We start from the raw sequence: 24,277 nt of genomic DNA, 5'->3' as shown, positions 1-24,277 counted from the left end.
TTGTGTAGTGTAGCCATGCAATGTACCAGACAATACCCAATGGTTTGTGTAGTGTAGCCATGCAATGTACCAGACAATACCCAATGGTTTGTGTAGTGTAGCCATGCAATGTACCAGACAATTCCCAATGGTTTGTGTAGTGTAGCCATGCAATGTACCAGACAATCCCCAATGGGTTGTGTAGTGTAGCCATGCAATGTACCAGACAATCCCCAATGGGTTGTGTAGTGTAGCCATGCAATGTACCAGACAATTCCCAATGGTTTGTGTAGTGTAGCCATGCAATGTACCAGACAATCCCCAATGGGTTGTGTAGTGTAGCCATGCAATGTACCAGACAATACCCAATGGTTTGTGTAGTGTAGCCATGCAATGTACAAGACAATACTCAATGGTTTGTGTAGTGTAGCCATGCAATGTACCAGACAATACCCAATGGTTTGTGTAGTGTAGCCATGCAATGTACCAGACAATACCCAATGGTTTGTGTAGTGTAGCCATGCAATGTACCAGACAATACCCAATGGTTTGTGTAGTGTAGCCATGCAATGTACCAGACAATACCCAATGGTTTGTGTGGTGTAGCCATGCAATGTACCAGACAATATCCAATGGTTTGTGTAGTGTAGCCATGCAATGTACCAGACAATATCCAATGGTTTGTGTAGTGTAGCCATGCAATGTACCAGACAATCCCCAATGGGTTGTGTAGTGTAGCCATGCAATGTACCAGACAATACCCAATGGTTTGTGCAGTGTAGCCATGCAATGTACCAGACAATACCCAATGGTTTGTGTAGTGTAGCCATGCAATGTACCAGACAATACCCAATGGTTTATGTAGTGTAGCAATACCCAATGGTTTGTGCAGTGTAGCCATGTAATGTACCAGACAATGCACAATGGTTTGTGTAGTGTAGCCATGCAATGTACCAGACAATACCCAATGGTTTGTGTAGTGTAGCCATGCAATGTATCAGACAATACCCAATGGTTTGTGTAGTGTAGCCATGCAATGTACTACACAATACCCAATGGTTTGTGTAGTGTAGCCATGCAATGTACCAGACAATACCCAATGGTTTGTGTAGTGTAGCCATGCAATGTACCAGACAATACCCAATGGTTTGTGTAGTGTAGCCATGCATTGTACCAGACAATACCCAATGGTTTGTGTAGTGTAGCCATGCAATGTACCAGACAATCCCCTATGGTTTGTGTAGTGTAGCCATGCAATGTACCAGACAATACCCAATGGTTTGTGTAGTGTAGCCATGCAATGTACCAGACAATACCCAATGGTTTGTGTAGTGTAGCCATGCATTGTACCAGACAATATCCAATGGTTTGTGTAGTGTAGCCATGCAATGTACCAGACAATCCCCTATGGTTTGTGTAGTGTAGCCATGCAATGTACCAGGCAATACACAATGGTTTGTGTAGTGTAGCCATACAATGTACCAGACAATACCCAATGGTTTGTGTAGTGTAGCCATGCAATGTACCAGACAATACCCAATGGTTTGTGTAGTGTAGCCATGCAATGTACCAGACAATCCCCAATGGTTTGTGTAGTGTAGCCATGCAATGTACCAGACAATACCCAATGGTTTGTGTAGTGTAGCCATGCAATGTACCAGACAATACACAATGGTTTGTGTAGTGTAGCCATGCAATGTACCAGACAATACCCAATGGTTTGTATAGTGTAGCCATGCAATGTACCAGACAATACCCAATGGTTTGTATAGTGTAGCCATGCAATGTACCAGACAATACCCAATGGTTTGTGTAGTGTAGCCATGCAATGTACCAGACAATACACAATGGTTTGTGTAGTGTAGCCATGCAATGTACAAGACAATACCCAATGGTTTGTGTAGTGTAGCCATGCAATGTACCAGACAATACCCAATGGTTTGTGTAGTGTAGCCATGCAATGTACCAGACAATACCCAATGGTTTGTGTAGTGTAGCCATGCAATGTACCAGACAATTCCCAATGGTTTGTGTAGTGTAGCCATGCAATGTACCAGACAATACCCAATGGTTTGTGTAGTGTAGCCATGCAATGTACCAGACAATACCCAATGGGTTGTGTAGTGTAGCCATGCAATGTACCAGACAATACCCAATGGTTTGTGCAGTGTAGCCATGCAATGTACCAGACAATATCCAATGGTTTGTGTAGTGTAGCCATGCAATGTACCAGACAATACCCAATGGTTTGTGCAGTGTAGCCATGCAATGTACCAGACAATATCCAATGGTTTGTGTAGTGTAGCCATGCAATGTACCAGGCAATACCCAATGGTTTGTGTAGTGTAGCCATGCAATGTACCAGACAATATCCAATGGTTTGTGCAGTGTAGCCATGCAATGTACCAGACAATACCCAATGGTTTGTGTAGTGTAGCCATGCAATGTACCAGACAATACCCAATGGTTTGTGTAGTGTAGCCATGCAATGTACCAGACAATACCCAATGGTTTGTGTAGTGTAGCCATGCAATGTACCAGACAATACCCAATGGTTTGTGCAGTGTAGCCATGCAATGTACCAGACAATATCCAATGGTTTGTGTAGTGTAGCCATGCAATGTACCAGACAATACCCAATGGTTTGTGCAGTGTAGCCATGCAATGTACCAGACAATATCCAATGGTTTGTGTAGTGTAGCCATGCAATGTACCAGGCAATACCCAATGGTTTGTGTAGTGTAGCCATGCAATGTACCAGACAATACCCAATGGTTTGTGTAGTGTAGCCATGCAATGTACAAGGCAATACCCAATGGTTTGTGTAGTGTAGCCATGCAATGTACCAGGCAATACCCAATGGTTTGTGCAGTGTAGCCATGCAATGTACCAGACAATACCCAATGGTTTGTGTAGTGTAGCCATGCAATGTACCAGACAATACCCAATGGTTTGTGCAGTGTAGCCATGCAATGTACCAGACAATACCCAATGGTTTGTGCAGTGTAGCCATGCAATGTACCTGACAATCCCCTATGGTTTGTGTAGTGTAGCCATGCAATGTACCAGACAATATCCAATGGTTTGTGTAGTGTAGCCATGCAATGTACCAGACAATACCCAATGGTTTGTGCAGTGTAGCCATGCAATGTACCAGACAATATCCAATGGTTTGTGTAGTGTAGCCATGCAATGTACCAGGCAATACCCAATGGTTTGTGTAGTGTAGCCATGCAATGTACCAGACAATATCCAATGGTTTGTGCAGTGTAGCCATGCAATGTACCAGACAATACCCAATGGTTTGTGTAGTGTAGCCATGCAATGTACCAGACAATACCCAATGGTTTGTGTAGTGTAGCCATGCAATGTACCAGACAATCCCCTATGGTTTGTGTAGTGTAGCCATGCAATGTACCAGACAATACCCAATGGTTTGTGCAGTGTAGCCATGCAATGTACCAGACAATACCCAATGGTTTGTGCAGTGTGGCCATGCAATGTACCTGACAATCCCCTATGGTTTGTGTAGTGTAGCCATGCAATGTACAAGACAATACCCAATGGTTTGTGTAGTGTAGCCATGCAATGTACCAGACAATACCCAATGGTTTGTGCAGTGTAGCCATGCAATGTACCAGGCAATACCCAATGGTTTGTGTAGTGCAGCCATGCAATGTACCAGACAATATCCAATGGTTTGTGTAGTGTAGCCATGCAATGCACCAGACAATACCCAATGGTTTGTGTAGTGTAGCCATGCAATGTACCAGACAATACCCAATGGTTTGTGTAGTGTAGCCATGCAATGTACAAGACAATACCCAATGGTTTGTGTAGTGTAGCCATGCAATGTACCAGACAATACCCAATGGTTTGTGTAGTGTAGCCATGCAATGTACCAGACAATACACAATGGTTTGTGTAGTGTAGCCATGCAATGTACCAGACAATACCCAATGGTTTGTGTAGTGTAGCCATGCAATGTACAAGACAATACCCAATGGTTTGTGTAGTGTAGCCATGCAATGTACCAGACAATACCCAACGGTTTGTGTAGTGTAGCCATGCAATGTACCAGACAATACACAATGGTTTGTGTAGTGTAGCCATGCAATGTACCAGACAATACCCAATGGTTTGTGTAGTGTAGCCATGCAATGTACAAGACAATACCCAATGGTTTGTGTAGTGTAGCCATGCAATGTACCAGACAATACCCAATGGTTTGTGTAGTGTAGCCATGCAATGTACCTGACAATCCCCAATGGGTTGTGTAGTGTAGCCATGCAATGTACCTGACAATCCCCAATGGGTTGTGTAGTGTAGCCATGCAATGTACCAGGCAATCCCCAATGGTTTGTGTAGTGTAGCCATGCAATGTACCTGACAATACCCAATGGTTTGTGTAGTGTAGCCATGCAATGTACCAGACAATACCCAATGGTTTGTGTAGTGTAGCCATGCAATGTACCAGACAATACCCAATGGTTTGTGTAGTGTAGCCATGCAATGTACAAGACAATACCCAATGGTTTGTGTAGTGTAGCCATGCAATGTACCAGACAATACCCAATGGTTTGTGTAGTGTAGCCATGCAATGTACCAGACAATACCCAATGGTTTGTGTAGTGTAGCCATGCAATGTACCAGGCAATACACAACGGTTTGTGTAGTGTAGCCATGCAATGTACCAGGCAATACACAACGGTTTGTGTAGTGTAGCCATGCAATGTACAAGACAATACCCAATGGTTTGTGTAGTGTAGCCATGCAATGTACCACACAATACCCAATGGTTTGTGTAGTGTAGCCATGCAATGTACCACACAATACCCAATGGTTTGTGTAGCGTAGCCATGCAATGTACCACACAATACCCAACGGTTTGTGTAGTGTAGCCATGCAATGTACCAGACAATACCCAATGATTTGTGTAGTGTAGCCATGCAATGTACCACACAATACCCAATGGTTTGTGTAGTGTAGCCATGCAATGTTCCAGACAATACCCAATGATTTGTGTAGTGTAGCCATGCAATGTACCACACAATACCCAATGGTTTGTGTAGTGTAGCCATGCAATGTTCCAGACAATACCCAATGGTTTGTGTAGTGTAGCCATGCAATGTACCACACAATACCCAATGGTTTGTGTAGTGTAGCCATGCAATGTTCCAGACAATACCCAATGGTTTGTGTAGTGTAGCCATGCAATGTACCACACAATACCCAATGGTTTGTGTAGTGTAGCCATGCAATGTACCACACAATACCCAATGGTTTGTGTAGCGTAGCCATGCAATGTACCACACAATACCCAACGGTTTGTGTAGTGTAGCCATGCAATGTACCAGACAATACCCAATGATTTGTGTAGTGTAGCCATGCAATGTACCACACAATACCCAATGGTTTGTGTAGTGTAGCCATGCAATGTTCCAGACAATACCCAATGGTTTGTGTAGTGTAGCCATGCAATGTACCACACAATACCCAATGGTTTGTGTAGTGTAGCCATGCAATGTACAAGACAATACCCAATGGTTTGTGTAGTGTAGCCATGCAATGTACCACACAATACCCAATGGTTTGTGTAGTGTAGCCATGCAATGTACCAGACAATACCCAATGGTTTGTGTAGTGTAGCCATGCAATGTACCAGACAATTTCTGATTTTTAGTCAAAATCCTTTAGCAATGGAAAATTATGTCCATTTGGTAAGAGATTACAAAAGTTGCACCACAATTGTGGTGAGAATGAATATGACAATCAAAGGTCAAAGGTTAAACATTTTCAATATGGAAGTCATGCTGCCTAATACTGTAAAATATTTTATTTTTCGGTTGGAATTAATTTTGCTATTTCCACAGAAGAAAATAAAATCCAGCGAATATACATTTTTTTTCAATATTTTCAATTCAACAATTGTCAGTGAAATTGACTTTCATACGAAGCACCTGAAAAGTCTTTTAAACGAAAATTAATTCCAGCAAAAATAAAGAATTTGACAGTAGTTGGTTACAGGCACGGCTAGTGCATTATGTACCACTCTGTAAAAACGTCACTGTTTAGCGCATAAATTTAAAACATACTTACAATAATAGCAGTCGTTTTTATAACGAGTCTTACATAATAATTGAAAAGAAATATAGACACGTTTTTTAAAAATGATACACGCATAAATATCACTTTTTAACAGATGCAGATTCATAAATAAAACCCTGAAAACACTAAAATTGTATTTTATAGTAGCGATAGTAAAATTTACGGAATGCTGGGCATATGGATGGTAATTGCAAGTTAAGGAGAATTATTAAAATGTTACCTCGTGTTCAATAATTCAAAATCCTAATGTAAATAAAAACGTTGATTTGACAATTGTGTGACAGGCAGGGAAGGGGGGGTTGGGGTAACTAGTAGTAATGGTTATAATTATTAGACATGGGGGGGGTGAAGTGTATGCAGTATGTAGGTGTATCATAAGTATAACTCATGTAAGTCTGAAAAAAAAAAAAAATTGTTCATGGCCCAATATTTCAAACGTATGAAAATTAATGATTGCAAATTCTAATTGCTTTTTTTGAAATTTTAGATACAAGTTATGATTCCATAACAGGAAAGAAAAAGGAAATTATAGAAAAATATTTTAAAAAGTGTGAAACGTTGCATGTCTTGGTTACAATCATATACTCGGATGCAACATAATTTGCGGCACCAAGGGGTTTCTTTAGATCACTTACAGGGAATGGTTATTTATGGAAAACTTCCATGTCAGTTCAATGTCCAATGTTAAATGTTATTTCTGAGTTCATCTGTGTTTGCCAACAAGTTGCCAATATTATTAGCTAGGACTGAATTGGTAGTTTTAACCAAAGGAACACTAAATATTATAATGGAAAATTACATCTTCTATTAAACCAATTTTATGCACAATTGAACTCAAATATCAATTTCCATGTATTAGGACTGTATTATCAAACGTCAGTGTTGCTAGAAATTTGGATAATCAGGTTTTGTATCTCAAAGCAACAGAAGTTTTTTGAAAAAACAAAATTTTTACCACTGATACCTCATTGATTGGTGGTCAGTATGCACATCGGTTTAAACAGTTGTAAAAATGAAAATAAAAAAGAAATTGAATAACCGCACAATTTTTTATGGAAAATCAAGACCAGAAACGAATCTTAATGAAGGAAAAAAGGACTGACCATTGAATATTCCGGGTGTTAAATTTGAAATCTATACACAGAATAAATTGGCAAAAATTATACAGTTATTCCTGAAACCCAATTTAATAAAAAAAACAACATTATCCTGGAAAAAAAAAATATACCTCAAAACTGAAAGAAAAGACAAAGAAAAAACAATTTATTCAGTAATTCTACCATCTACCATCCAGGAGTTTTATAATGGTCGGCCCCTTAATATCAATATTTTAAAATAGACTGATAAACAGTCTTACTGCGAGTTCATATAATTGCTGATAGCACCCAAACACCAGTTGTCAATATGACAACATACTAAGAGTATGTTACTTTGGACCAGGGAGGTAACATTCAGGTATGAAGTACACATATGGTCTATTTGTTTCTGTCAAAAGACACTCCTTCTCTCGAGTAGAGGTAATTTACTTCAGTGATAAGTTTCGTCGCCAATTATACTGGCACCAAACCTTATTTTAGTACCATTTACTGATATAATGTTTTTTTCTGTTCATGAAACAAGAACTTTGGTCTCCAAATTCACAAATATTTATCAGATACCAATAACCTGTATATAAATTTGACCACATACAATGTGCTTTTTTTTTTTAAGTTTTCACTGAATGCTGTAAATTCAAGGTCTTGCGTCTGTCTGAAACCTGTTCAGTGGGAGGCGAGCTAGTAACTGTCCAACGCTAAATATAAACTCGTAAACCTAAGTGTGTACGAAGTATGGCCACTGCCCGACTGGGAATGCAGGGCTGACCAAACAAGAGTAGTGTGTCGGTTACACGTAGTAGTCTACGGTTAATAAATAATTTACAGTATATCCGTCAGATTTCACTCATAGTATTCAAACTTTGTACAACTTTCCAGCATTCATTAATCACTAAATCACCCTCCCCCCAATCCCCCCACCCAAATTCTTAGAAAGTTTTTCTGGTCGACCCCTCAAGTACTTGTTATTGGATAACATAATTGTAGTTGATAACTGTTTTCAAGGTAAATTGCGGGAGACACTAAAAGTTGGCTGGCTCCACTACTCGCCTTTATGGCCAGTTACGCAGCCTCCTTTTGTTGTTTGCCCAATTTGTCAATCTAAAGTTCTACCTAGCAGCCGACTTACTCTGTCTCTCGGCTCTCCGAGTCTCTCCGTCTCAATCAATTTACAGACTGCTGGGCAGGAGTTAAAAGACACACTGTCTGGGTGCCAAGTTAATTACTGGTGTCGCAAAGTAACTGAAATTGACTACATCAATGGCGAGCGAAACAAGTAAAATTATACCTATCTATCTTCAGAGGCAGACTTCATTATTTGTGTTTTTTTTTAGACAAAAAGACTCGCTTCACTGCTCTTTAATTTCTTTTCTTCTTTTTTTTTTGGGGGGGGGCACTGTTTTTGTCAAGGCCAAGTACCTAAATCTGCACAACAATCACAGAACGTGCTACTGTTGCATTACTGTCGTACCAAGGCAGACATTTTGATGCAGTTGCACTGCCGCAAGCATGAGTTTAAACAGGTTTAACAATACGTTGTAGTTTTGAAGTAACTCTGTACAGACAAGTGTTAGACACCTGGTCTGTTATTTATCATGTTTAACAGGAGCCAGCATGAAAACCTGTAGACATTCAGCCTGCAATGTACATGCAGTCTGTGCAGTCAGGTATGGTCTGGTTTCACAGAGTTAAATTTCAAGGCAATCTGACGTATCAACACTTGCTTGAATCATTTTTTTTTTCAGAATTGATTGCAGGGTAATAGCAAAACTGGCAAATAAAATTCAACTCTACCACTTCAAACACTTTAAAAAAAATTAGATGGGGGGAGGGGATTATTAAAAACTATAGTCTGTGAAAGCAGAGGCAAAATTACTGTGTACAGAAAATAACAGAATGAATCGACAATAGTCGAACACCAATCCAAGGCATCTATGTAAGATTATTCATGGCGGGTTGAATCATATTTCAAAGCTTTCATCAATTTCATTTAGCCATGAACATTTATCTAGAAGATGATCAAAAATAGATAATAATTACAGATTAATGGTTGATTTCGACAACTTTATTATAATGAATTTTTTATCTCAATTTATTAGATGTTGTCTGAAAAAATGTTGAGAAAATGAAAGCGTCGGTAGATTCAAATAAAAATCAGGTTTCAAAATTAAACCTTAACTGGTACTTCCGAAGAAATGGAAATGGAAGGAAATAAAAGAATAAAGCTCGTGGGAATTGAGAAAAGAGTTTCATTTTTTTCTTTGTAATGAAAATATTGATGAATCACGGTACACTGACTTTTCTGACCTTTTATAAAATAGTTTGTTTTTTTTTTGATATTTTTTTATAATTTTTGATCAAGAGCCAAATAAATGTCCTATTGGGCAAAATTTCCAAAAATTATTTAAAAAATACAAAAATGTGGCACAAAAATTGTTGGTATGTATTGTAAAACAGTTATATTTATTTAAATTAAATACCCCAATGAAATGTACAATTCTACAAATAACGTGTGTTGTTTTCAGGTAAAATTAAAGCATTTTACAATATTACATTTCAAATTTTCAGTCTTTGTCAAAATTTTACTAAAAATAGAACTGACGTAACCATAGAATGTGATTCATGTTTGAAATGTTCATGGATAATTTGCATAGACGATAAGGACAATTTCAACAATCCAACTTTAGATTAGATTTGTTGTGAATCACAGGGAAGTCGTGTGCTAAATTATTTCAATACAACAATAATAATAAAATGTCTGTCACAGTTCTGGTTAGGGTTTAAATATTTGTGTGTTCAAATCAAATGTTTTCATCAATAATTTTAATATCATTTTGTAATGCTTAACGTCAATATTTTGACACAATGCTCCACGCAACTAAACTTAAAGACAAAATGTTACACGTTTTTTTTATTCCAAAAAGGAGTCAAGTTAGAGGGAAGAATCCTATTGCTAAAATGGTGCTTGGAAATATTGTATGCTTCCAAACCGAAATAAAGTCGCTGTCATTCCTCGATTGATATCTTTTCTAAGTGCATGACGCTGATGCGGGATAAGCTCTGAATACGGCCGCTACACATAAATATCATGCATCATTATATCGTAGCGTTGTTCACAATTAGGAAGAATAATCACAGCGGTTGCACCACTTAATTCATCATTTACAATTAAACAATAAAATCTCAGCAGAAAAAATTGAGTGAATAGTAGCTGTGGGGGAAGGCAAGCATGAACGGCGGTCGGCGGCTAATTACAAGCCATGCTTGGAAAGATATAAGACTCAATAAAGACGAGGTGACAAATGTTTTGTGGCTGAAATTGGCTAATTTACACACTGAGGTGCGATCTCATTTATTTTCGCTCCGTAATTAATGCTGTTTTATGCTGGCCAGCGGTCGGGGCTAAAAGGAATAAAACAAATCGCGCTTTAAAGGCCATTTCTTCACCATCACATCTGTTTCATTTTTTTTTTTTTTTTCGTTCATGTAAAACTGAAAATAAAGTGGGCAATAAACGAAAATTGAAATATTATTATTGAAGAATGAACCATTTGATTTGAAGGTAGGAATGTCTGCAGGGAGAATGCTTCCCAGAGTGTCTGGTACATCAGAGAGTTTTATGCTGTATCTCAAGTGAACAAAAAAAAAATGCAATTTGTATGCAATATTTCTTAAAGAAACTGATAGGTACGGCAAATAAACAGGTGATATTTTTTTTTTTACTACAAAGCCAATGAATTCATTAATTGCCAATTTTTAATAATCAATTTAATAAATTTTGAATTTCAGTCCCCGACCATTCCGAATTTCAACCGAAAACCCAGCATTGATATACAACTGTTACTGTAACAACAAAATGATCACCTAATTTGTAACGAAATCCTGATTACATCGGATCAAACCATTTCACAGGAGAAACAGAATACTGCAGCATGCACGCACGTACATACTACATACTTTGAAAAATCGTCACTCACCAAAATACCTCATATGGTCTCCCCCCCCCTTGAGTTTTCTTGAAATCTGGCTGAAGGGGATAAGCTGACATTCATCAGTTGTAAAGAGTGATGGCTTCAATTAACATTACACTCAGTGAAGGACTGTCAAATTCACATGGCCCGAGGTGTGAAAATAAAATCCATGAATTGAACCATACTAGATCAAGTAGAAACCATCTGACACTATTTAAATGTTAATTTAGTGGACTGCAGACGCAGTCTGCATTATTTTCAAGTGTGAATAATATCCAGCCAGTTTATGTGAAATTTCAAATGAATTAACTTGCTGTCGTTGACTAGCACTCCCAGAAGGCAGGTTAAAAATCTTTTATGTTACTATACATAAACGACTTCGCAATTTGAAAATCTACTTTAAAAGAGTATTTGATCTTTGTAGCATATTAGAAAACAGTTTTTTTTCATCGCAAGTAAGTATATACAAGTAAAAAAAAAAAATTCAACAATTGTTTAAGTATTCGCAGTTGATAACAATACGATTTCACATCAGACATGGCCATTATCAATTGATAACAAAATCTACGCCCATATGTATAACTCAACCCAGCCCCCCCCCCCACCCCCCCACCCCTCCCAACTACAATTGATTTATTAAAATTAGAATCAATTGTTTTAACAAGAAAGTTTAACAGATATTTAACAAGTTGAATGTAACATATAGAGAGTTGAAAGCTGGCTGTTTTTTTTTTAAACTTCACGCTTTCAAAAATCACTGAAAGCGACATGTGGCCCCCACAGATATCGGTGGAGTTAAACTCAACATAATTATTGGGGATAAAAATGACATAACATAATGCACCGAACTATACTATGTTTGCCTTAAAAATAATACAATGATGTCGTAAGCTTTATAAAGAAAAGCTTTGAAAGTAACGTGTAGGTACTTAGTACAACGGTAGTTATGACATTTACATAAAACGCCGGGATGGTTTGTATATAACGGGTGACGCACTTTTAACACTTGCCATCTGCCTACTACCTAGAGTTCGAAAAATTATTTCCAACTAATTTGACTTGGCAGGCTCAGTTGCGACAGCTGTTTAATTAGCTAGCAGACGTAATTATCACGTTCTTGGCACCTAGATTCAGTGTTTCACTGAGGTAAAAAAAAATCACCATGACAACGGTGACCCAATGAGTTGCTATCGATGATTACGGTGGTCCTGCTTCAGTGTAGGTACTATGAGAGGTACATCGTGATAGATGTGCCAAAGTATCTTTTACGTGATCTCGAAACACACATGCTCCAGTTACCAACAACAATCCGCCCATCTCAAGTACACCCCACTTATAGGCAAACGACCTTAGCTCTTTTGACTTACACCTAAATTTTCACTTTGCCAGTCTTTATTATTCCGTTGACAGACGAGAAATAATTTACTGAGAAATGCAACCAAGAATGTACATTAACTGTTAAGTTGTCTACTTCATGATCGATGTGGCAGCTAGACCTATATGAACACACAGATTCGGCGACGGTGGCGGCGACCAGAAATGCCTAACTACTGTCTCGGTGTTTGAGAGCTGACAACATGTCAAGAGGCTCGGCACGCCAAATCTCGTATTTATGGACTTCCACTTATAGGGGTATCATACAAAATTGCCGCCATCTGAAGAACGGAACAAAACGGATGACCGACCGGGTGCACAACGCAGTGATTTGTAGCCAGTGGTTTCTCAGCTATGTCATTTCCCGGGGGACACATTAGACACCGCTGTAACAGTTATGAATAAAGAAGGAGCTAGCAGTATTGGCTAAATAAAGTTGTTGTTAAAATACCTCTCGTGGCTTAATTGACACTGTATTACACACAAAATTAATTGTATTTTCATTGCATTTTTTAATTTCAACAATACCATGCCTCTCATGTGTAAAACATAAAGCAACAAATATAAATTACCCTCCTCTTCAACTTTAAACTGTAGATATTACATATTTTTAATATATATTTATATAAATACATTTTTAAGAAAAATAAGAAATGCTTTGAAATGTTTTTAATCCCAAAGCTGAGCTATTAAGTCGGCTATTAAGGATTTTGGTCGGCTATTAAGACGGTACCTATCATTTTACCGTGGAGTGGATGATTTTAGTGCATGTGATAAAAAAAAAACAGTCTTAACTTTATATAGCAACGAAAAGACTACCATAAACAACTCACAGTTAGTCACACTACAACCCTATAATAAAAACAACAAAAGTTTATTTGATTCTGAAGTGGAGCGGTTGTTCAATTCAAGAGTAAGCCACTTGTCTTTTTTAGTCACCCGTAACTACTGAGCCGAACGTTTGGACGTACCCAAGATACACATGCATGCACAGACATGTTACAAGTTTTTGTTGCTAAATACCTTAAAAAACAAATAAAAATGAGTGAGTGGAAATTTTTTTTTTTTTTTTAAAGTTCAATATAATTTGTTTAAATTCTTTTGAGCAAATTAACATTGGAGTTATCCAGCCCACACAAAATTCATCCCAACCAATTAAGCATTTTAAACAAGGAACTTTGCATTTACAATTTCCAGGTTTTCAGACTAGTTACGCATGTCACTGTTACCACAGTAACATCTAATACATAGACTCTGACAACTTTATTGATTTTTTTGACAGTAATCAAAATATTTTAACAGATAAAAAAAAAAAAAATTTTGACTTTATGATGAACTTGAAAAAATAAATTAAGCAACAAGGTATAAACTAAAAATTCCACAACTATTGGGAAGTAATATAGATATGAAAAAGAGGATTTTGTAGTTACATTGTAGTTTTAAAAATTAGACTTTAAAGCAAGTGAACTAAGGCCTTCAACTGTATTAATAAAGTTCATCTTATCACGATGGTACGTTAGGAACAGGTTTAACAAAAGATACAGATAAGTATACTGTCAGTAAACACTAGAACTTGTAAAGTTTAACATCATATGATATATGTCAGACAAATAAAAAAAAATGTAGCCCCTGACAGACATCGGATAACTCAACCTTGAAGTTGAATGGCCAATCTGATAATGACCGTTACAAATATCAACTTTGCAAGCCCTGAGGTTCTTTTTTTTAATGTAATTACTGCGGCCTATACACTGGTTTAAATATTTGTAATGATACAAATGAAAGGTACATGATCAAATAGACTGTTTTCAAATGCTAAATTTTATTTTCAAATGCATCACATTCCCCAAATATGAAGAATAAACGAACTGTTTTTTATCTGATCCTCCGTTCTTACATTGTGACTATCTTAAATTTCTTGTGTAATTAATTTAATTTTACTAAAAATGAAATCTTTTAAATGTTGATTTAACAATATACAAGTCTAATTTCCAGACTGTCAAATGGCGAAATAATATAGTTACAAACGGATTAAAAAAAAAACAAAAAAAAACATTCAAGCAAGTTTAAAACAATCCTACACTTGAAAGAGATGTTGCAGATAGTACAAAGCCTGGTACATTTGAGAACGAGGACAATAGCACGTTTACATAGCACAGTATCACAAAACACAAAACTTGAATAGTCATTTCATCTTTAATTTCAACATTAATACGACAACGTCAAAGTGAAATCTCAGTGCTGTCAGCAATATTAGATTATTGATAATAATTACATTATACTCAGAGTTACCTAGGTAATGAGTTATACTCACAAAATATGTCCATTCGGAGGCATATCTTTTGAATGCTCACAGATTAACTATCACAAAGCGGGGCGGCTACAACAGAAACTGCTGCATTGAGCCGTCACCCCTAGTTATCGAGGAAATATTCGTGATAGCTAAAACATTATTTTGAAGTCCATCATTTTGGCAGAGCTCGTTAACATCATAAAGTTGCGAAGTGAAAATTACTGTCATCAACCGAGCTGAATACCATGAATATTAAATGTCATATACGGCGAAGTAATGGCCGGAATATTCTAATACATGCCGCTTTCAATTTTCTTGAGCAAACAGTAATGAGTTTGTGATAGACGGACGGGTTAATTGAAACGGGTACGAATTCACTGGACACAGACACCGACTGATTTTGTATTGAGAAAAAAAATGGTTTAAATTCTCCCGAGAGCCAGCAGCTAGGGTAAACTATTCAGCATGTAAGCTTTGTTATTATTAAACGGAATTAGTTTAATCCAAGCAAGTATACACGCATTATTACGATTACACTCCCCCACGCCCAATGCTTCTCAATTTTTATTCTCGGCATCACTTCAGGGAATTGCGAATCGCGAGCTGATTCCATGTAATCGACTAGTTTTTACTCTCAATACTGTTTTTACTTAAGGTTTGATATTCTTCACGTTGCGCAGTCAGATTTTTAATGATCCTTCCGAGTTCAATCATGAGTCGACAATGAACACAAAACGTGTGTTATCGGTATCAGTGTAGAGCTAAATTTGCAATCGTGGCTTAATTGTCATTAGGACCTGCAGTAAATCAAATTTACTTTTCTCGACTCTGTTGAAATGCACAGAATAAACTCGACATGACTTGGCTCAGGGCAGCCTTTTGTTCCACGCGCTTCATCAAAATTACAGTCTAGTACAGTGGAAATTAAACTCCTCGTGTTTTGATACGCTAGTTGATTTTTAGATGGAAATTACCGAAATGTAAATTAGATTAGGAATTAAATATTAAACTGGTATTTTTTTTTTTCAGGTTTCATTCTTTCTGAGCTACAAAAAGAGAGACATCACTACAATACACTGGTGTATATTCATATTACTTCACAGATCGAAAAAACATTATTTAAAAAAAAAAAAAAGAATGAAACAAATCAATATAGCAAACAGATAGTATTGTTGTAACAGCAATGCCCCTTTGCATGGTGACTGCACAGTGAAACCTCATTCGCAGCGCAATGAATGAATAAAATATTTTGTAAGGAAATAAACGAAGCATGGAGAAGCAATTGATCACTTTAACATATACGGACGGGGTTCTGCGAGGACAGGAAAAACGTCTGCTGAAATGGCTCCAACTTGGCTATGTTACTTACAAAATCATCACCAATTAAATTGTTTTTTCGCAATTTTCTTTTAACAATAACTGGAAGGCAAATGGGTACTTAAAATGAGAGAGTTTGTTGAGGGGGAAATCAGAACTGCTTTTTAGGCTGCACTAAACGTTTCCTATCAAAAACAAACAGTTTCCTGCATTTGGTTTCATTCCAGTGATTTTAAGCCAGGTTGCAGCAACTGCAGGAAGGCGTACAACATTTCTAACAATGGAAACAACCTGATTTACTTAGACTTGGACATTGTCCTTTTCTTGTATAATTTCCTTAGAAGTTTGTGACATTTTTCGTAATTAAGTCATTATTCACTATACAAGAAGAGTACATACCTGTCGCACTCTGGCAATCGTCTGGACTGGATTGGTCGGTTGAGTCCCCTTCGTATGTGCTCACGGAAATCTGACCCTCACTCTTTTTCACTTCTGATGGTGAATGTCTGTGACTGTCATGATCTTTGTCGAATGAACTTGAAAAAGGAAAATCTTTTCCAGTTGAGTGAGAAGTCAGCTCATGTTCGGTTGAGGAGGGTTTCAGTCGCTTGGTTGGAACGAATGCCGAATGATACGAGTTTTCTCTATCCTCGCTGTTAAAACGACGGAAAGCCCCACTGCCAGTAGTACTGAAAAAACGAGCAGCTTCCAAGGTGTGTCGAAATTGTGGATGCATGGGCAGGAGATGGTGGGGGAAATCCCTATGCGAAAATAAATCTGGATTATTTTGCCTCTGGAAAAGCGCATGGATTCCTGGAAAATGATCCTTATCCAAACCTTGGAGATGACCAGGAAAAGGTGGATGGCCAGAGTCTCTGGCAGCTTCGGCAGTTGACGCTAGCACCATCAAACTGGGTGTACCAAGATGCTGTGATAAAAATGTAGAATTTTCCATCTTTATTTTATATAAGACCCACAATATCTGCAAAAAAAAAAAAATTATGAAAGAATAACTCTTAAATTATCAATATAAGCAACTATATAACATTGAAATATTAATATACACAAGAATTATAAATTAAAAAAAGAAATGTCAGATATAATATTAATCAATTTAATTTAATTTAATATAAATTTAAAATAAGAACAAAATATTTGAAAATGCGTCGAAAACTTTAAAGTATGAAACAAGGTCGCAAGTAGCGAACAGATACGAAATCACATCGGCGGTTAACAGGTAGTCGTTCAATACGCTATTGGTTTTACGTCCAAGATTTTGAAATCACTAAAATTTTGATAGAGTTCCAAAACGCGAAAAAAAACTAACCTGTGTGGGGTGATCTGGCGAATTATCGGAAACGGCGACTGTAAAGACTGGTGTGTACCGAAGCGACGATCATGGATATGCACGAAACAGCTGTTTAGGGCACGGCACTCACACTGGAAATGCACTCAGCAGCGAGTGAAGTACATGATATATGCGGCCGTCAGTGATGTAAACACAATACAAATCCCGGAAGTACTAGAGGCATGTACCGCGACGAAATTGGAGCACAGTGCCCGAAACACCTACGATCATCGACAGAAAATATACCAAAACTAATCGGAATAATTACTTAGTATGATTCGGTAACATTCATTTTTATCGAAAAAGTTGTTAATTATGAAAAGAGTTTGCCGATGTATCTGATAAATGACGGATGTCTGAGCCCAGTTTTCAAACGATCAGAGGATGATTAGACTCCCCGATTATGCAAATTTAAGCCTCGTTTTCATGGTTGGTCGTCCGCGGTGTCCTTCATCGTAGCCTACTTCAATAGACCCTGAATAGATCCTTGTCATGTACATAGCTGAAGCAAATAGCTTTAAACAAAAGTGTCGCTCGATCTCATGTTGTTATACAATGCCAGTTCATCACGCGTTGCAGCGGCACAGGTCAACACAAGCTGTTTCACTAGTTATGGTCATGGTTTGTCCAATAAGCGATGAGCTTAAAAATTATAAAATCGTATTTCCAAATACACGACTCAATGCTATTAGATTTCCGAATTAAATTGCGTTCATTTATCCTGACTGAGGCAAATAAATTCGATGATGTGGGTACAAACACGATATACGCAAATTCCCCCAACATATTTGTAAACGTCTTGTATAATATCATGTAATTATTTATTTTGTAACTGATTTACTGAATTAGGGTATTGTATTTAACCATGTTTTTATGAATATTCAGACGGTTTCTTTAATAGCACAGCTATTAGTACAGAAAAACAATATTGATAAACAATTCTTGTTATATTAGAGACGACAATTCGTAGATGATAATTAAAATGTCTCTCGATGACTTCAAGTTGATCAAGTGGTCAGAAACTTCTATTTCTTCAATTACTGAGATTTGACTGATCAGTAGATTGCCGAGTCTCGATTCTATAACCACCTTCTTTCCGTCATTCCAAATGCACAGAGGAACCACTGAACCGTTTAGAGACTTTTCCCAGTGGACACGGGTATACGTCGGCCACGTGATTGTTCGTCTTGGGAGTAAGCGCTTCATTGGGCGACCAATTCCTGCGCTCTCCTTCGACACCATGAACTATGTAACGACAACAACCAAAACTCCGGCGCAATAATTCCGCGTTCAAATTAAAAGTACCAAACGTTATTTCTAGAGATTCTGTCTTAAAACTGGCATACACTAATAGTCAATACTAAATGTTCGATTTAAAAAAAATGGACGAAAATTGATTGAAAACCACGCGAACTTATCGTATGTCACTTATTTAGGAAAATTACACATTTTGTCGGGAGGAATAGATCTTATTATCCATGTGACCCGGAACTGGTTCTAATTGGCGAGCCACACCTATACAATATGTATCGGTAGCACAACACACGCACACAGATATGTAATTTATTGTAACAAGTACATAAGGGAATACACGCACCGAGAGAGCCTGACTTTACAGATGACGTAATGACCGTGTAATAGCGCGGGGCCAGAGTTCAGTAATTGAAGCATACCATAGAAATAGGATGAGGGAATGCGACCAGGTACCAGTTGCGACCGATAATACAGCTTGTCAGGGTTTGCTGAAATCACCAAAAATATTTGTTGAAAGGGAAGCGAAATTTTAAAGTTTAGTTAAAGCGTGAAATCGGAGGCCATGCGAAACCTATGGACATCACCGTGGCATTTTATAGAACTTTCGCTATGGATTGAAAAAAAAAACTGACAGTTTTGAACAAGTTCTGCAATCGAACTCAAACATTCAGTCTTGGCAAACTTGTGCAATTTCTGATGATTATGTTGGCAAACGTCCCCAAAAAATGTTAAACAACAATTTCGAACATTAGTAGTTAGTTTTCGCAATATAATGTTCTGGATATTTCATATATTTTGGCAGTGCGTGATATAACCCCCCCCCCCACACACACACACACACACACACACGGGCAACTTATTCGCAGTGTTATTGGAACGACTTTTCATTCATTCGTTCATTCATTCATTCATTCGTTCATTCATTCGTTCATTCATGTACAATCAATACACACAACTCTATCTCTTGACCTGTGCGAAATTTAACAACTTGTTTATAAGTACGTGACTAAAGTAAGGGAAATGACGTCATGGTAACGACGTCACCTGTGATAAATCATCCGTTTATGCGTGAGAAATCCAGGTTATTTTATATGGGGTATTTAGGGGTCTTAGCATCCAAAACTCGCGGTGTGGTAAGATTGAAAGTTGGCAAGTAGTTTATAACCTCAGACCACCTCTTTTAGCAGTCGGAGTTATAATACAGCTGCCATGGTTGAAAAAAAAACAGTCTTGGGATTATGATTAATCTATCGGATTAGTGAAATTCTTCACCTTGGATCAATTTCATTGGATGCAACACGTGGAGGGGTGAGGGTCTCGGTGGTCATCGCTGAAATGCACTTTTGCTGAACAAAAATACGCATGGGCTAAGTTTTAACAACTACCACCAAAAACTTATTATTTGGTTGTACGCCCTGCATTTAATGGCCAGAATAAAAGGAGAAACGGGTGGACGACCTGTTTTTTTTTCAAGGTGGGGAAGGTGCTTTTTAGCGCACGACTCGGACTTCATTGCAGTTAATTTGTTTTAAGAACAGTGTTTTCTTTTTTTCTCCCATAGAGTACCATAAAATAACTGCACCCTTAGGGTACAATAGATAGGATTTCTAAAAAGATGGCTTTGTTATGTACAAAAAAAACGCAATAAAACTCCAAAATTAAATGCAGCTCTTTAAGATATTGAGAAAACAACTGTCACGTTGAAATCAGTCGAGTTAAAACAGGTCATCTGCATGAAAATTGCAACGTCACACTTAAATTATTGAACCAATAAATTAATTACGGGAGAATTGTATTTTCAAGAACATGAGAATGCGCATACCCATTCGCGCGAGTACATGACACAAGCAGTGGCTTTAGCCAAAATGAAAATACCACAAGGACAATAAAACGTGTACATGCATTATTTGTTTGTTATGATAATGCTCGATACATACGTTTTTTTTTTGTTGAACACGCATGTCAAAACATCCCGCAGATGATGCAGGATCGACTTTGTCTTTTTTCTCTCAACACAGACGTTGTGACATTTTATAATAATCTGTGTAAATTATCCGAAGACATTATTCAGATCCTCGCACGCACATTGTCGATACCGAGGCCAGCCTCTGGAAACTATCGCATGTAAATCCTAATATAACCTATTATAATGTTTTTATAGCATAAATAAATATCGCAGTTAACTAATATTGGTTTGAGTTAAATAAAATAAGATCCGTCTTTCTCTCCGTTATATAAACGAAGGAAGTGTACGCGAGGATTTCGATGGCAGATTCGAAATTTGCACAAAATTTCCTGGCATATGGAGTGTATGAAGTTTCGTGTGGTCGAAAGTTATAAGGCGGCGGTAGTTGATGTGAGTAGCGTCTCGGTGATCTGATACACTTGATATCAGAGCTAGACAAGTAATTTATGTAGTAACTGAACAAACGCAGGCTTTTAAGACTGGATAAACAGAGCAAGTTTTTAATAACTTCCTAGCCTCGGTTAACTCGAGAAAAAGTAAGATCCATTAGTGCTAGCAAACATCGGGGATCTCGGTGCAAGGCAATGATGAATGAGGGCATATTACTAAATACATGTAAACCGAACATCAAAGCATCGCTACCAATTTTATGTTGGAGCCTTTGTGGGCGATTATCAGAAGAGATAGCGAAAAACCATTTTGCGGATGATGGATTCCGCCTATTATACGTCAAAAAGTTGTTTGTTTAGAGGAGTCCTGTGGGAGCAAGACTCCTTCTGCCTATTACCATTGTACCATTAAGCTCATAATTATTCCATTTGTGAGTAAAGATATCCTACTCAGCGGTATATCACTCGCCAGGCAGTTGTTTTTGGTGACTTCCGAACTCTTTGCGTGTTATCTAGGACTAGTAGGCGAGTTGGCCCATTAGGCGCACTTCATGGAGTCATCAACTTTATCATTCGTATCAGTGCCACGAAGTGTAAACTCTTCGCAAGCGTACGATGCTCTACAACGATCCTCGTACCGAGGCTCAAATCAACCGTAAAAAATACACCGATCATTACTAGTAAAAGATGGTTTGTAACATCAAAACGATACATCAATAAAATTGTGTTATCTGTGTCAATTATGCCATTAGCAAGAAAGCAGGCGCTTCTCTATCAAGGCAGTGAATCGGAACAGGACATTCGATCTCCAGCTTCAATCGCAATGTTACATATCTCGGCTAACTCACGAAAGTTGTCACGAGACTAGCGCTCATTATTTCGAATTTCAATGTGTAAAAAAAAGCTCGTGTGTTTTTGTTTTCGATTTTAGCTATTTGTACGTTTAGGAGTAAATTTAATTTATATCTTACGTTTCCCCGGGAATTCACTCAAAAAAAAAAAAAAAAAAAAAAAAAGACGAGTGACTTTGTATTTAAAATGCGTCCCACTGTTATGGTGTAAATTCTTTTTTTACCGGCACCAAAATTGTTGGTAATTTCCACTCAGCACAACGTGTTTCGTATGAAATTGAAATTTAATCTACTGGTCACTTTGTACCATGGGAAAAAAAGTTGAAGTGAGTCAATCTTAAATTTCTCGATAGAATTTGTATTACATTTAGGAGAGATCGTCACGTTTGCATTCTTACCAAATCATTTAAATTGAGTTGGACATGAGTAGAGTCGTATTGTGCAGCTCACTCACTCAAAAAATATAGTGATCACCACGTGATATGAGCGTTTTCTATTTTTGTTTTGTGCGTGTGTGTGTGTGCGTGTCAGCGTATTCAAGTACCGGTACCGGGGTACGAATGTTATTTTTAAAACTCCATTTCATATATGTTGCCGTTGCAGCGTTGACTTTTTCTTAAGATAACAACAAAACGGCCAGGGGGTTCCGCCACGGGTAGGTAAACAGCTAATAATATTTAATATGAACACAATATACAACACTGATTGTAAGGGTGGTAAACCCAACACTGCCAATGATAGTAAACTGGAGCGGTGGTAAAACCCGACACTTTGAGTTTACACTGCCAATGATAGCTACCTTGAGCAATGGTAAAACCCAACACTTTGAGTTCACACTACCAATGATAGCTAACTGGTGCAGTGGTAAACCCAACACTTTGAGTTCACACAACCAATAACAGCTAACTGAAGCAGTGGTAAACCCAACACTCTGAGTTCACAATACAAATGATAGCTAACTGGTGCAGTGGTAAACCCAACACTTTGAGTTCACACTACCAATGATAGCTAACTGGTGCAGTGGTAAACACAACACTTTGAGTTCACACTACCAAAAATAGCTAACTGAAGCAGTGGTAAACCCAACACTTTGAGTTCACACTACCAATAATAGCTAATTGAAGTAGTGGTAAACCGAACACTTTGAGTTCACACAACCAATAATAGCTAACTGAAGTAGTGGTAAACCGAACACTTTGAGTTCACACAACCAATAATAGCTAACTGAAGCAGTGGTAAACCCAACACTTTGAGTTCACACTACCAATAATAGCTAACTGGTGCAGTGGTAAACCCAACACTCTGAGTTCACACTACCAATGATAGCTAACTGGTGCAGTGGTAAACACAACACTGAGTTCACACTACCAATGATAGCTAACTGGTGCAGTGGTAAACACAACACTTTGAGTTCACACTACCAATGATAGCTAACTGGTGCAGTGGTAAAACACAACACTTTGAGTTCACACTACCAATGATAGCTAACTGGAGCAGTGGTAAACACAACACTTTGAGTTCATACTACAAATGATAGCTAACTAGAGCATTGGTAAACCCAACACTTTGAGTTCACGCTACAAATGATAGCTAACTAGAGCATTGGTAAACACAACACTTTGAGTTCACGCTACAAATGATAGCTAACTAGAGCAGTGGTAAACCCAAGACTTTGAGTTCACACTACCAATGTTAGCAAACTGGAGCAGTGGTAAACACAACACATTGAGTTCACACTACAAATGATAGCTAACTAGAGCAGTGGTAAACCCAACACTTTGAGTTCACACTACAAATGATAGCTAACTAGAGCAGTGGTAAACCCAACACTTTGAGTTCACACTACAAATGATAGCTAACTGGAGCAGTGGTAAACACAACACTTTGAGTTCACACTACCAATGATAGCTAACTAAAGCAGTGGTAAACACAACACTTTGAGTTCACACTACCAATGATAGCTAACTGAAGCAGTGGTAAACACAACACTTTGAGTTCACACTACCAATGTTAGCAAACTGGAGCAGTGGTAAACACAACACTTTGAGTTCACACTACCAATGATAGCTAACTGGTGCAGTGGTAAACACAACACTGAGTTCACACTACCAATGATAGCTAACTGGAGCAGTGGTAAACCCAACACTTTGAGTTCACACTACCAATGATAGCTAACTGGAGCAGTGGTAAACCCAACAATTTGAGTTCACACTACCAATGTTAGCTAACTGAAGCAGTGGTAAACACAACACTTTGAGATCACACTACCAATGATAGCTAACTGGTGCAGTGGTAAACCCAACAATTTGAGTTCACACTACCAATGATAGCTA

General features: G+C 37.8%; 1 protein-coding gene across 1 annotated transcript in view; it reads right to left on the bottom strand.

Annotated features, from left to right (window-relative positions):
* Window positions 1-17,571, bottom strand: part of LOC100374392 (E3 ubiquitin-protein ligase RNF220-like) — a 44,767-nt gene extending 27,196 nt beyond the window's left edge. The window contains exons 1-2 of the mRNA XM_085503299.1: window positions 17,464-17,571; window positions 16,536-17,118 (exon numbers count right to left, since the gene is read on the bottom strand). Coding sequence (XP_085359425.1) covers window positions 16,536-17,091 — 556 coding nt within the window. The 5' untranslated portion in view covers window positions 17,092-17,118; window positions 17,464-17,571. The remainder of the gene's footprint in view (window positions 1-16,535; window positions 17,119-17,463) is intronic.
* Window positions 17,572-24,277: the final 6,706 nt, after the last annotated feature.

This window comes from Saccoglossus kowalevskii, chromosome 9 (genome assembly GCF_978046115.1).
Source record: "Saccoglossus kowalevskii chromosome 9, keSacKowa6.1, whole genome shotgun sequence".
Classification (NCBI taxonomy): domain Eukaryota; kingdom Metazoa; phylum Hemichordata; class Enteropneusta; family Harrimaniidae; genus Saccoglossus; species Saccoglossus kowalevskii.
This window is presented reverse-complemented; position numbering and strand designations above follow the sequence as displayed.